The sequence below is a fragment of the Crassostrea angulata genome, chromosome 2 (assembly GCF_025612915.1).
Source record: "Crassostrea angulata isolate pt1a10 chromosome 2, ASM2561291v2, whole genome shotgun sequence".
Taxonomy (NCBI): domain Eukaryota; kingdom Metazoa; phylum Mollusca; class Bivalvia; order Ostreida; family Ostreidae; genus Magallana; species Magallana angulata.
Genome location: NC_069112.1, coordinates 6854094 through 6870044, shown reverse-complemented (window position 1 = coordinate 6870044; position 15951 = coordinate 6854094). Strand labels below are relative to the sequence as shown.

General features: G+C 34.0%; 2 protein-coding genes across 2 annotated transcripts; one reads left to right on the top strand and one right to left on the bottom strand.

The window, feature by feature from the left end:
• The first annotated feature begins 9207 nt into the window (after positions 1–9207).
• LOC128174927 (putative nuclease HARBI1) lies at positions 9208–10887 on the top strand. The gene is made up of 2 exons (XM_052840351.1): positions 9208–9416; positions 9873–10887. Exons 1-2 carry the CDS (start codon positions 9298–9300, stop codon positions 10762–10764), a joined length of 1011 nt encoding a protein of 336 aa, XP_052696311.1. The 5' UTR covers positions 9208–9297; the 3' UTR covers positions 10765–10887.
• An 892-nt stretch (positions 10888–11779) lies between these two features.
• On the bottom strand, positions 11780–14325 carry LOC128172059 (uncharacterized). Its single transcript, XM_052837831.1, has 3 exons — positions 14319–14325; positions 13268–13354; positions 11780–12827 (listed from the first exon to the last, which is right to left on the bottom strand). The coding sequence occupies exons 1-3, from the start codon at positions 14323–14325 to the stop codon at positions 12181–12183; spliced, it is 741 nt and encodes a 246-aa protein (XP_052693791.1). The 3' UTR covers positions 11780–12180.
• Between the last annotated feature and the right edge of the window lie 1626 nt (positions 14326–15951).

Here is a 15951-nt window from a genome sequence, read left to right as displayed (position 1 = left end):
GCGAGGATATGGCGATTTATTGTCTTCTCTATGAGAAAATTCGAGTTAACATGTTGTAATTTTTTACCCCAATATTTTAAAAAGAGTAACATATCTTCAGCGATTAACTTGAAATGAATTCCTGTTTAATCATGTTGACGCGATTTGTCAAAGTCTCTTCTGAATTATGAACCTGTTCTTCTCTAAGTAATTCGTTAAATATAGCCCAAAATTCGGCTCAGACGGCTGCTTGTTTCGATTAAATTAGGGTGAACTTAATCTGCTTGCTTCAGTTTTTCACTTTGGACATCCATTCAACTCCACATTGCTCAAAAATGTTTGCTTCTTACCTTAAAAGGGCTTACATCGAACAAAATTTCAAGTTGTTGATTTGAAATGTTTACTTTCACGAACCGGAAGTTGTGCATAAAATTTCTAAGTGTTGTAATTTTAACGATACCTTATAGGACGGAATTCCTTGAAAATAAATAGGGTTTGCCTTTAACCATGCTTATGAAATGTACGGGGTTTGATACACATGCATGCGGTTTTCTTAAAATTTTGCTAAAAAGGCTGAAATTGACACACACACGTACATACATACACACGCACAGCAGCGATGCTATATCCCCCTCGCAACAAGTTGCGCGAGGAGATAACAAGGGCATCGCCAAGCGGAGCATCCCCTTGCAAAATGAATTATTGTGTGTGGGGATGCATTATTTATGAATAAAAAGTTACATAAACGTAAATGAGGAGACCAATTTGTACTAACCCTTCGTTACCACATTTTTTTTTAGCTGTACTAGATCTCAATCCAAAAAATATCAAATTGTTGATTTGAACCGCTTACTGTTAGTTTAACTTCACAACAGTGAAGTGGAAGTAGCTACAATCTATTCATAATGTCTGTTTGTCAAACATGAGTGTTGGTGTGTTTTATTATACCCCCCGCAAACAAAGTTTGGGGGGGGGGGGGTATATAGGAATCACCTTGTCCGTCCGTCCGTCTGTCGTGTCCGGTCCATATCTTTCTCATGGAGAAACATTGGAAGTTCTTACTTCACACAAAGAATGCTTATGACCTAAGGGTGTGTCATGACCTTGACCCAAGGTCATTCGGGCAAGGTCAAGGTCACTGGCAGAAAAAAATGCAAAATTCGTGTCCGGTCCATATCTTTCTTATGGAGAAACATTGGATGTCTTCCTTCATACAAAGATTGCTTATGACCTAAGGGTGTGTCATGACCTTGACCCAAGGTCATTCGTGCAAGGTCGCTTGCAGAAAAAATGCAAAATTCGTGTCCGGTCCATATCTTTCTTATGGAGAAATATTGGAAGTTCTTACTTCACACAATGATTGCTGATGACGTAAGGGTGTGTCATGGCCTTGACCCAAGGTCAAATGAGGAAGTTCAAGGTAATTGTTTCGAAAATGCTAAATTTTGTCTGTTGTCATTTCTTGTATTAATGGAAATATTAAAGCTAAAATTTGACACAAAGCTTGCTTTTCTCAGGCAACATAAAATTATTTTTCGATTGTCATCCCCGTTTCTCTGAAATTGGCCTGCCCCGATGAAATTTTGTTTGGAAAAAAAAATGCGTGGAAAATTTTTTTCGGAAAAAACGGGCTCAGTATACCAATAATTCAAAATGTTTAAATATTAAATGGCTGCTTGACATGTGGATTTCGTTTGATTCGAGTTTGATTTGAGTCATGGTTGTTAAAGGAAGGATGCAAATGTCCTCATGCATTAACAGTTAACTTAAAATAAAATGGAATTAAAGGATAGAAATTGATTTGTTTACTCTTATTAACATTAACAGTTTTAAAAGATAGAGCAGTTATTTATAGAAAATGGTCAGAGAAATAGATTCATCTAATATTTTCTATAAAAGCAAAAATACACGCGTTATGATTTTTTTCTTAGCGAGGGGTATCAATTGTGAGCGTGCTCACAGTACCTCTAGTTTAGGTGAGATTAAGCACTTTAACTTCACAGCAGGGAAACGGAAGTAGCGATTGTCAAGTCGTACGTAAAATTTCTGTTTAAATTTGTGTTATTTTAACGACAAAAAAGTAAAAAAAAAAAAAGAAGTTTGATAAATATCTATGAGAGGATTTAATTGAAATCTTGCTTCCAAGCCGAAGAAGACACACATACATACACACACACGCACAGCAGCGATGCTATATCTCCTTCGCAACTAGTTGCGCGAGGGGATGAAAATTGTTTAAAATTAAGAACAAAAACATTTTCTATTGCAATTTATTCAATAGGCGAGGAACATCATTCTTGAACTTCATTATCGTCGGGAACATCTGCCGAAGAAAACAAAAAAAATATTTAATCATTGATGGCAATTAAAATAAAACGAGACTTATCTGCAAGTTGAAGTTTAATTGGAATTCTCTTTCATAATTTTTATACTTAAGGGGATTACGTGAGATAGCATTGCATCTCCGCAGATGGGTCAGTTTTTTTAAATCACAACTTTGCCCATCAATACCAATACACCCCCAACAGGCCATATATGAAGGGGCCTTTAAAGGTGGTCACGTAATCCACTATGTATAAATATTACGAAACAGAATTCCAGTAAACCAGTACATGAATACCAATTATGATCCATCCTACAATAATCTCTTGCTCTTGTGGGGTTTCAAATAAATAACACTTTATCACACTATTTCTGATACTTTCTGTTCTTTCAACTATTTAAAATTGCACAAATTTTTCTCTTCAGGAAACCTTCCTAACTCGTGTGAAAATATTTATAAGTAAGTTTAAATCGCTTAATCTCACCTAAATAAAACACATCAACTCTTGTTTGACGAACAGAAATTATAAATAGATTGTACTCTTTAGAATGAAATAAGTGCAAGTAATGAAGCAGTTTTCAGTGTGAGCCTTCAATTGCAGTTCATACTCCCTCTGTAATAAAAAACTTTCCCATCCCAACTCTCTCATTGTATCGCTATATTTTAGGCCTTAACTTAAAAACACCTTTCATGAAACTAATGGGTGTTTCCCACATCAGCGCCACTGATCTGTTCAAAACATGATAATGCCGACCTGGAAGTATTTATTCAACTGCAACTTAGATTTCGCCTAAACAGTTTTTAAAACGACTTCTAAAACATCATTTTCAGTTTGTTGAAGAAATATAAATACACTTTTTATCACAAAAAACTAGTCCATTTCTTAATGACTGTTGCATCTTGTTTAGAAATGATGTCTGATTAACCAATATTCAAAATGAAACCAAAGCTTTGCAATTTGTTGACAGTATTTTTATCATTATTTTAACAATCATATTGATAACACCTTGCAAATACACATCATTAATGTATTGGACGTTAGAAAAACAATCGAGGTAGTCGAAACGTGTAACCTATTCCATATCAATTCATTGATTTTTGTGCACACGAGATTTTTAGCATTTTTTGGGTCGTTTGATTTTATCAGCAGATCCTTTTACATGTTTGTCAAAAGTGTTGGCATTTTGTTTCTTTTTTAAAATTTCGAATGAAACGTATTTTTAAAACATTACTATGCATTTTGAACACATACAATGCGCATGAATTTCCATGAACTACTTTGCTGCACGATGAAGAAACGGGGATTGAATATATAGTGCTTATTGCCAAATTCAAGGCAGCAACTGTTGAACTTTTTAACTTCTACTAGACAGACTTATTTTTTGTTTATAGCCGCTTAAAAAATTTGGTCGCTCTCTGATGCTTTGCCGACATTAAAAGCATGAGAGAGAGAGAGAGAGATTTCAGTCTTTACTACACAATATGCATAAAGACACACCAAAAGAGCCCGGCTTTCAGTAATTCAGTACTTTGATTTATTGTCGGGTTCGTTATCAGGTTCGTTGTGTATTGAATAAACGGGGTTAGTATGTGCTCATTAATAATATCGTGCGTTACCTGTATCACATCTCCTTTTTAGCTCACCGAGACGAAGTCAGGGGGGAGCTTATGCTATACCCTCAGCGTCCGGACCTGGTTAACGTTTTTGTTGCAGGTCCTGTATCTAAGCTATTACTTGTCCTATCTTCACCAAACTTGCATGGATGATGCATCTGGACCTACTTATGGACTTGAAAGACTTGGATGCTGAATATGAGTCCTAAATTTCAGATGCTGGAGGAGATTAAGGTTGTTGGACCAGGTTAAAGTTTTTGTTGCAGGTGCCCTTTGATAGCAATATCTAGGTTACTGCAGGTCCGTACTTCACCAAACTTGCATGGATGGTGTGTCTTATGATACTGATGCACCAGACAGGCTTGAGTGCTGAATCTGAGCTATAGGTTTCGGATGCTGAAAGAGGTTAAGGTTTTTGGAGCAGGTTAAAGTTTTTGTTGCAGGTGCCCTTTGATATCAATATCTAAGTTACTACAGGTCCGTACTTCACCAAACTTGCATGGATGGTGTGTCTTATGATATTGATGCACCAGACAATCTTGAGTGCTGAATCTGAGCTATAGGTTTCGGATGCTGGAGGAGGTTAAGGTTTTTGGAGCAGGTTAAAGTTTTTGTTGCAGGTGCCCTTTGATAGCAATATATAAGTTACTGCAGGTCCGCACTTCACCAAACTTGCATTGATGGTGTGTCTTAGGATACTGATGCACCAGACAGGCTTGGGTGCTGAATCTGAGCTATAGGTTTCGGATGTTGGAGGAGGTTAAGGTTTTTGGAGCTGGTTAAAGGTTTTGTTGCAGGTGCCCTCTGATGATTATATCTTAGTTACAACTTGTACTTACTTCACCAGACTTCCATGGATGGTGCGCCTTATGATACTGATGCACCAGACAGGCTTGAATGCTGAATCTGAGCCATAGGTATCGGATGCTGGAGGAGGTTAAGGTTTTTAGAGCTGGTTAAAGTTTTTGAAACAGGTGCCCTCTGATGATTATATCTTAGTTATTACTTGTCCTAACTTCACCAGACTTCCATGGATGGTGCGTCTTATGATACTGATGCACCTGACAGGCTTGAATGCTGAGTCTAAGCCATAGGTTTCAGATGCTGGATATGGTTTTTTGGATCAGGTCACATGTTTAATAGATAATAGTACTATTTCAAACTTGCATAGTTGATTAAACTGTAATATGAATGAATCACAGAGGAAGCTTCAGATGCAGAGCTTGATCTCCATTATCAAGGATGCTAAAAAATATATCTTAGTTATTACATGCAGGTCCTAACTTCACCAAACTTGAATGGATGGTGTATCTTATGATACAGATGCACCTGACCGGCATGGATGTTGAATCTGAGCCAAAGGTTGCGGATGCTGGAGCAGGTTAAGTTTTTAATTGCTAGTGTCCTCTGATGATGATTTCTTTGTTATTACTAGTCTGAACTTCACCAAACTTGCATGGAGATGCGTCTTATGTATACTGATGCACCTGACAGGCTTGAATGCTGAATCTGAGCCATAGGTTTCGGATGCTGGATTTAGTTTTTTTGGAACAGGTCAACTTTTTATAGATGATAGCTTGCATAGTTGATTGAACTATATTATGAATGAAACACAGAGGTTGCTTAAGATGCAGAGCCTGATCTCCATTATCAAGGATGCTAAGGAAATCTCCTCACTCAAACCTGCTCGATAGATAGATGTGGATGTGTTTGTTGATAAATGAAACAACATGATTCCTATGATATAGTATTGTATGGTATGAAACAATATTGGTTTTATATGATACAATACAATATCATATGTAATGTTATAAAAAGTTATATGATACGATATGATATTGTATCATTTTTTTTTATATTTTATGTTATGATATTGTATCATGATATTGTTATGTATAGTATTGTATATTATGATACAATATTGTATGATATTATATTGTATTATTAATTTATTATTTTATCACATGATACTATTACATAAGATATTGCAAAATATAACATTGTATCCTATGATACAATATTGTATTTTCTATAATATTGTATCATACGATATTGTATAATATGATATTAGTTTCTGTAATAAAGAATTATATGACATGAAATTGTATAATATGATACTGTAATATTATATAATATCGTATCATACGATATTGTATAATATGCTTTTGGTTTATAATATGATATATTATCACATCACATGAAATTGTATTGTATGATATTTTAAAATATATTATTGTATTATATGATACAATATGTATAATATAATATTGTGTTATATAATATTTTACTTTATCACATAATATTGTATCATATGCTACAAAATCATATTATGTATCAAAAATGATACAATATCATACAATCTCATACTATATAATACAATATAATATTATATGTTTTCATGTTATGATGTAATATGATATTGTAATATAATACTATATCGTTTTATATATTATGATATTGTATTATGTGATATAATACAATAACATATAACACAATACAATATCATAGCATACGTTACAATATTATATCTCATCATTGTTTATTATGGTATTTTATTATATTATATGATACATGTTGTAGATATGATAGGATGCAATATTTAATTTTATATTATTGTATTGAACATATGTTAATCATACAATTTTTTAACAGATGATATACGATATTGTGTCAAAACAGAATCCATGAATATCCAAGATCATAAAGTATGATATTCATTTAATATGATAAAGGTGGTCTCAAAAGGGTGATGTCTCGTCTCGATGAGCTTTGTAATCTGTGATTACCTATGTTTAAGAAACAAATAAGTTCTGTATGTTGCAGAAACAATTGTTAAACTGAAATGAATTCATAATGAATATTTTTTTAATTTAACTTCGTCTACAGCTATATAAGCTGTCAATTTCTATTGTTCTTCTATTATTCTTCTAATCGCTGCACACCAATTCTATAAGACCGAGAGTTGTATTCATGCTACCCAGAATTAGGTATTTCATTCACCCGAAGATATTACATTGGACGAAAAGATTTGAAGTAACGTGCCTTGAGTATTGAAGAGCGGTTGGAAAGCTTGTTTTGTTCTTGTTGTGAATGCATGCGTTCATATTTTTTTTCTGGGCACTATAAAGTTCTAATACAAGTTTCACAATTAACGTTTATGCTTGGGTGAAGCTAAGGTTACCCCAGTAGGCTGCATATCGGCTTTGTATTGAAATACCACCCAACATTCTCGAAAGTATTTGGCATTGTTAATTGTAATATCAATACTCATAGAACTGAAAAGTTGAATTCAGAACAATTTGTTTTATTCGCTCAAGTAAACCATGAATAAAAACTCTGAAACAAATGAAAAAATCAAGAGGATGTGTATAAACACCAGCACATAGTATTTCAGTGTATACCGAGTTTCGGAATTCCGAGGCAACAACTCGATAACGTACTGAGGTTTCATGACGAATATTCCGATGTTATATTGTTTATAAAATCGATACCAAAGTGCAGAAATCAACACTGTTTTACCAACATCTTCACTTTTGTACAGGGTTACAGCAAAGCTAGCCAAACACAAAAGTGCGGAGTTCCAGTGCAATTAGCCTTACCGTTCTCTTTCTGGTCCTTAACCTTTTATGTATCAGTTTTTAGACAGCATATCTTTTCGATAGGAAAAAACGCCACATGGTGACATGACAGAAAAAAAAATGTCACATTAACAAAACAATTAATCCAATAAAAAAAATAAATCTTAAGGCATCAAATAAACGGATTGAATAGCATGGATTGTCTATTTGACGAATTTGAAATACAATTATTCGCAGTATCCTTTTATTATCTTTGTAGAGGATGCAAATATTAAAATGAAACTAGACACGATCTCGCTGCGAGCAACGAGGAGGTCTTCCGTGTGTTTTAGAACATGAAATACATGTACGACCTTGGTTTTGCTATTTAACGGCTAAACGTGATTTAACATATAAGACAAAAGTCTACATTCTAAGGGCCAGATACTATTTTGTTTTAGATGTATGAGCTTTGGTTGAAAACATTTAGATCTCTAATTCGAGGGGCAGCCTCTTTTTCCTCGTATCAAATGAAAAGTCATTTACTTTTAAAGATATTTTGTTCAACAAGTGTATAGAAATTTGTTACCATTCTTGAGATATCTCAGATAGAGCGTTTTAGGGGCCGATCCCTTATCTCCTTATTGGGGTCGTTTAACGAAATTTTGAAGAATCCATATTGTTTAGTAGATCATTTTGAGTATCTTTTCTTCTATACTGCATTTCAAAATATATTTTTCCTTTCTGAGATATCGGTGATCAAAGTTTTGGATTTTTGACCCCTTAAAAACCTTAATTACATAACACATTATAAAATCATGACACTGCTTGGATACATAACTGTAAGATAAACATATTTGCTTCTATAATCTTTCACAAAATATATCTCAGTAAAGGGGCTATAGATGAAAGACTTGAGAGCCCTTTGGTCCCCTAATTTGAGGGGCCAGCCCCTTTGTCTTGATATCAAATAAAAGGTCTTATAAATATAAAAAAAAATTAACATTATATGTTTTAAAAAAATATTATTCAGAAAAGAGATAAACAAAGAAAACCAGAAAAAAATTATGATATTTGTTTAATCTCAATTTTTGGGTCCAGGCGAGCTTCGGCGCTTTTTGCGATCGAAATGATTTTAAACCTTTATGCACAATTTCAATCTTCCGTCTACCATCTCTGAAAATTTTAAGTATATGTCTGCTATAGTTTAAAAGGAGTACTGCCAAAAAAATACCTGTCTGAAAATCGACAAAACGACTATATCTAAAACCTGAAGTGACGTCATCAATAAAAAAAATTTGCAATACGGTTCACATCGTCATCTATTAGATCGACAAGTTTCATAAAAATCAATTGAGTAGTTTTCGAGATCTTGCGTGCACAAAATTTGTAAGAAAAAAAAATAATAATATAGAAGAATAGGGAAAAAAGACAATAAGGTCTTCCGTTGGAAACGGAAGACCTTAATAATAGAAAAGTGAAAAAGAAACAATAGAATAATAGAAGAGTCATCCGCTGAAGACGGAAGACCCTAATAATTAAAGAATGTTTTTGTCAAAATCTTAATGTACGAGTGTTTTCAACTTGTACTTCAGTCCAACAACCCCTTTATTTTGAATATCTTAGTTAGAAAGTCAAAAAAAAAATGGAGAGAAGGAAATAGAGAGAAAGAACAAATCTTGGCTCCGGCGAGATTCGAACACACAGCCTTTGCATGTGTCATAACAGTAGGCCGGTTCGATTTGCACCTCCTAGAAGAGGAAAATGTCATCTTTCAACTTCCGGTTTCTCTTGCTAAATCGAACAGTGATCTTCTGATTCAATATGGCGTCGAAACGATGTTTAGTTAGCGCTGCAATAATTATACTGACTGAGGATGAAGACTTTGACTTGCCAGATGAAGAATTTTCATTTGTTACACTATTTGCAGCATGCAGTGATATGTAAGGGACTTAGTAATGTTATATGCTTTTTATTCACACATTATAGCGATTGCTAATGCTTTCATAGGTAGTCTACATTTAAAAAATACAAGGAATAAGATAACATACACAATATTATGAATCACCTTATCTTTATCTGATTTGAATTATAAATAATTCAGGCACGTACATCGTTTTTGAAAGTCGGGGGGGGGGGCATCGTCATCCAAAAATCTTAAAATCCTAATCCGAGGGGGGGGGGGGGGCAAGTTTACCTATAACTTAAATTTCACTGATTTCCCCTGATGCTACATGCCTGTACTTCTATGTCATAACTTTATTAAGGCTTGTCATCTTAGCACCTAATGTTAAATTACATTTCTGCTAATTCCTACAAATATTATTTGAAGATATTCAACAATCTATCAATATGCAAGAATTTATTAAAATTTAATTAATTAATAACTTTGTTTTCAGACAGGAGCAAAGAAAACGATATAAAGTGGAACGCTTTGTGCAAGATGTTGTTTCAAGATATTCCTTAGACACATTCAAGACCTTCTTTCGTGTTTCAAAAACTACAATCGAAGCTATATTGGAAAATATTCAGCATATTCCAGAACTACTACTAAGAGAACCAGCTGCTGGACGACCTCAAATTTCACATGAAAAAGATTTACTGATGATGCTGTGGTACATAGGATCACAAGAAACAATTCGGTCAATTGCAGATCGATTTAATGTATCTGAATTCCCTGGTGTGATTGGAGCAATCGACTCTACACATATACGCATAAAACCCCATAGTGGACATTCAAATGATTATTTTAATAGGAAAAAATTTCACTCTGTCATTCTTCAAGCAGTGTGCAGAGGAGATAAAAGAATTACAGACATTTTCTGTGGATGGCCAGGACGAGTGCATGATGCTCGTGTTTTTCAAAATTCTCCATTGAGGCAAAGAGGCCCAATTCTTTGTGGTCAGTGCCATTTGTTAGGTGATAGGGCATATCCGTGCAAGCGGTGGCTGATTACTCCATACAGAAATAGAGGAAACCTTACTAGGGATCAAATTAAGTTCAACCAGATTTTATCAAGTACCAGAGTAATCATCGAAAATTCATTCGGCATATTAAAAGGCAGATTTCGGCGTCTCCAATTTGTTGAAATGAATGACATTTCTTATGTTGTCAAGGCTATTATAACAGCTTGCATCCTACATAACATTTGTATCCTGAACCAAGACGAACTTGATGAGCATTTTGACAATGACCCTCAGCAGGTTCCTTTAATTATTCCAATGTTTGAAAATGATGCAGAAGGACAGTTAAAGAGACAATTACTTACACGACAGTTGGCTATCACCTAAAATCTGCATGTACCGGTACTTAAAATTAACCATATATATGTCAAAGAAATCAGTTTGGCAATGAAATTTTGGTATAGAAACGTTGTGTTAGAAATTGTTTCTGAATCATTTTCGCCCATTGGATTAATTAATGGAACAAACCGAAGTGTACGTATTCTTTTAAAATAAAGCACTGCATATCTTATTCATGTAAAAAACTGTTTTATTATATAAAAAACATATAATAAGTGTATTATTCGAAACAATCATCTTCTTGATGCTTATAAACATAAATATATTTTTTAAAAACCACCTGAGATCAATATTATGGAAAAACAAATCACATATTGGCTTAATTAGCATTTAAAAAATAAAGAATATCGCATACATATTCACATACAGCGACTGAAAAAGCCCACTTAAGGGCATGTTAAATCACACTTCAACTTCCACAGACAATCTTTAACAATCATTTAGGGCAACAGAGAGTAAAACATTCTGTCATATACAAGATATCGCTTTGGACCAAAATCAAGAATTTCATGCCCAAAACTGCACCTTACAGCATTTTCATTTAGAACTTTTGCCCACTTTTCATAATCTCCAGAAGGAGTCACACTGATGGCCTTAATACACTTTATATTTTTCATCAAAACCTGAAAAGTTTCTGGCCTGATCTCTGCAGAGTTACGAATTTGTAAATACTTCAGTGTTCCCCCCATCTCCTTAGATAATGACAACAGACCATCATCACTCAAGTTTGGCAAACTGCTAATGAAGAGTTTCTCCATAGATCTGCACTTAGATAAATTTTTAACAATGTTTTCATTGCAAATATTTTCGTTTTTGGAACCCCTGATATCCAAACATTTCAAATTTTTGAAACTACCCAAAAAATCACAATCTTGCAGAAGTGTTGCATCAATGGTAAGGTTAACACAATTTTCAAAAAGTTTCAAAAATTCTACAGTGAATATATCTTTCATTCCTTCATTGAAAAAATTCAAGTCAGTTATTGAATTCCATACAAGGCCACTCTTAAAAAGACATTTCATGGAACTGCAAACTTTAGATACAGAATGGTACAACTCTGGAATTGGAATGTATGTCAATATTTTGCATATTATTTCTGGCAAGTGGCATAAATATGCATATCCTGTAAAAGAAAATAGTAAACACATCAAATTGTTGCACCCAACGTAGCAGTTCTATAAATTACAGATAATTTTCAAATCTTGAAATGGAAAGTCAGTTACTGGTGAATAACTAAATATCAATTAAAAATTACAACAAGTTTGGAAAATCAATATAAAAAACCATATTTGAAAACAGCATGATGGAAAAAGACCATATAAAGCAGAAACAAATCAAAACATTACATCAGAATTCATAGACCTACATTTCAATGCTAAACAGAGATTTGAAGACATGAATATTTTAATCTTTCATACTCTTAAAAACTGAGAGGAAACCACTAAATATTTTCATTTTCTCCTCATGCATTTTCTCAATTTTTTTCATATTTTCTTCATTTTTTTTATTTTGATTTTCAACATTATCTTCCAAAAAATGGATAACTTGAGAAGAATTAGATCTGGAAGAAATTTTCCTTTTCTTTTTGGGCTGGGGATCTGTGATACCTGCTGGCTCACCAGAACTTGAGCTTGTGCAGGGCTCATCTTGAGTGAAACTTCCACTATCTGAGCTTGAGGATAAAGATGAAACCACAAACTTTGGATTTATATCATGTCGATCACTGAAGATATCCTGGAATTCCTCTTCATACAGAAATTCTTTCCTTTCATTCCCTGACTTAGCCTGGTCGGTTTGATGCCTCTTGTACGCACTAAGTTGTGTTTTCCATCTGCCTTCAACTTGGGCCACAGTGAACTCAGTTTTAAAACATTTGTTTAACTCTTCTGTGATTTCTAGCCACAGTGCTTTTTTCTTGTGAGTAGGTGATAAGAACTTTTCTTTTCTCTCCTTGTAGGCAGAAATTAAAAAGATAGTTTGTTCATATGTAAAAATGCCTGATGGTGTAGGCTTCGGTGAATTCTCTGGGGTCTGTGGAACAGTTGGAATGTCTACAAAAATGACAAGAGAAAAATCAGTTAAAAAACTGAAAACAGATTTGTTACAGAGATTTATAATGGGAAATGTTGACACCTTTTCTCAATTTGGAAGTTTAACTCGGACTACCTTGCACAATTTTTCAATGATATATGATCAGGGTATTTTTATCTCTTTTGCAATTCAAAATCCCTGTAGACCTTTAATTTGTACATGAAGCTGTGTATTGAAATCTGACAAGGTAGAGGGGGCATTTAAAGGGAAAATCTTTGGATTTTTCATGCTATTGAATGATTCCAAAGGTATTTAAAAATAAAATATTAAATAAAATTAAAATTAAAGAATTTTGATATAGAATAATTTTAGAAAATGTGTGGCAAAAATATCTTGAGACAGACATTAGGATAGTATGCCTTTTTATAAACTTAAGGAGAAATAATGTCTGAAAAAATACCTGGCAATTTTTCACATTCTGCTTCACTATCTTTCTCCATAGCTGCTTGTATGATGAGTTGTTTAGCCAACTGTTTTAAAGCAGGATCTGTTATAAAAATATATATTCTATATAACAAATGAATGCAAATTAACTTAATAAAAAAATAAATATTAAATTATTATTTAATTTGTAGAATTAGTTCTAAGTGTGAGAATTGTTTATTAACGTTACATCTATAATAGATCAGGCACGTAGCATCAGGGGGGGCCAGGCCCCCCCCCCCTCCACTTTTTCTCGCAGGAACAATTTTTTTTAAAATTAACATATAAACTAAAGAATTGAATTATCATGGAGTTGCCCCCCCCCCCCCCCACTTTTTTAGGAGTATTTAAAAAATTGATTTGAAAATAAGGAAATGAGTAGTAAAATTGAAGTTATAGGCTATACTACACCAGCCCTCCCCCCCCCCCCCCCCCCCCCCCCCCCCCCCGGATTAGGAATTTGAAGATTTTGGGAAACTTAAAAAATTCCCTTTTTTTTGCTTGTCATGATTTTTTGGATGAGTCTGCCCCCCCCCCCACCACTTTCAAAAACGATGCTACGTGCCTGTAGATACAAGTATTATAGGTATAAGGTATTATAATAAACATGCATGTGTAATGTTTAAAAATGTGTTCACGTTAATTGTGTGCTAAAGAATAAAAATCTGATGAGGTAAAGTGCCCAAACAACTCTGGCGATACTTGGACAGATACAAGTTTTCCGTTACCCAAAGTAACGTTGACATTCGTGAATCTATAAAAAATAAAATCATTAAATCAAATGCATTAACATAGCAATAATTTAAACGATACACGCATTCGCTGTACTTTCCACTCATGCCATAACTTGAAACTCTTTTTATAAACCACGTTAACTGGTTAACTGCTACCTTAAAATACTTTATTAATCTGTTAATTATCTTTTTGACATTACTAATGCATATTTTATACATATTGTTGATAATTTTATCCGATTAACTACTACTAATAATAAACATTTTTGAAAATCTTTCCATAATTTTACTTACCCGCCATATTGTTTTCCAGTCTCTTCTGCTCGCGGGATGGAAGAGGCAGAAGATCTACCGGAAGTAGTTTTAGATAAAACGAACACGTTTTCTTAAAGCGGAAGACTCTTCTTCGGTATTTAGAAGAGCAAATCGAACCGGCCTAGTATTTCATCGTAGACTGGTCCTCTGTCTCTATCGTACGAAATATATATCGCACATATCAGACAGGCATTGCCAGTCTATATTTCATCATCGAAGGTTCACGTCAAAACATGGCTGACGCGAAATAATTCCAGATTTTCTCTTTGAATTTGGGGCGTTTCCGCCCGGGACAGGAGCTGAATTTTTGTATGAGATGACAAACAACGTGTAAGATGTCTCACTACTCAGGTTTGGTAACAGTGCGAGGTCATTTGAAATATTGATGCGTGTTTGTGTCTGGAGGGGGGTGAAAAGGACCGAGCTTGATTTTCGTCGTAAATAAATCGAAAGTAGAATTTCGAGGTGTGGATCTCAAATTCGGTTAACGACAATTAGGGGAAGTCCTAAAACAATGACTGATGCATTTTACACATGTATTTCAGAGTAGAGATTTTTTTGTGTCGTTTACTATTATGTTTGACTGTTTTATATCAACAGGATTGATAAAATTCTTATAAATGTAGAAATAACGAAATCAGTGACACGTAAGTTTATTCATAAAAAAATTGATGACAGTAATTTCCACAGTTCTAACATTCATAAGTAGTTCACACGCTATCGTAGATACAGACTAAACGGAAAACAAGAAATATACATGCAACAGAAATATTACGCAGCTGCTTGCATCCCTTGCACTGTGTAAATTTTAAGTCCCCGCACAGGCTATACTCGCGGCTTGATATCGGAAATTTCTTCTTAATTGTTCAACCCGCTGCAAATTTGGCAGAAAAACAGAATGAGGTCCGAGGTACATTTACACAAAATTTCATGAGGATTGAGTGAAGGGCTCGGGAGTTAGAATTTTTTTCTACAGTACATGTCAAACACGAAAATTAAAACTCAAATGCTAAAAAGTTCATAACTCTGTTAATAATGAACGAATTGGTCTGGTAATTAGTGCGGTAATCTAGAATGGTACTAAGTTGAAATTAAAGGTCTGAGATCAAAGATCAAGTAAAATCGGGCCAGAAAAACTAAATGATTTTATGAAGGGTGGGGGGGGGGGGGCGGTGGTCGGTGACTTCTATATTAAACGGAAAATACTAAATTCCCAATATCACTAGAGTTTGAGATACATGCTTGACCTTTATTTTGCTATTTACCAGCTAAACATGATTTGGAAATAGAATGAAAAATCCTTTGATTTTAAACAGACTCTTTTCTTCAATTTCTATATCCTCTTTTTCTTTTACAAATAAATCCTAAATGTATTGGACTTCTCGCCCTTTTTTTTTCTGATATATGTATAAGAGCTTTGATTGAAACATTTAGATCCCTCTTATCATGTAATTTGAGGGGCTAGCCCCTTTTTCTTGATATCAATGAAAGGTCCCTTAATATTAAACACATTTTGCTCAACAAGTGTTTAGAAATTTGTTACTGTTTATGAGATATTAGGGAAAGATTGTTTTAGGGGCCGACTCTTTATATTATAATGCATTTCAAAATA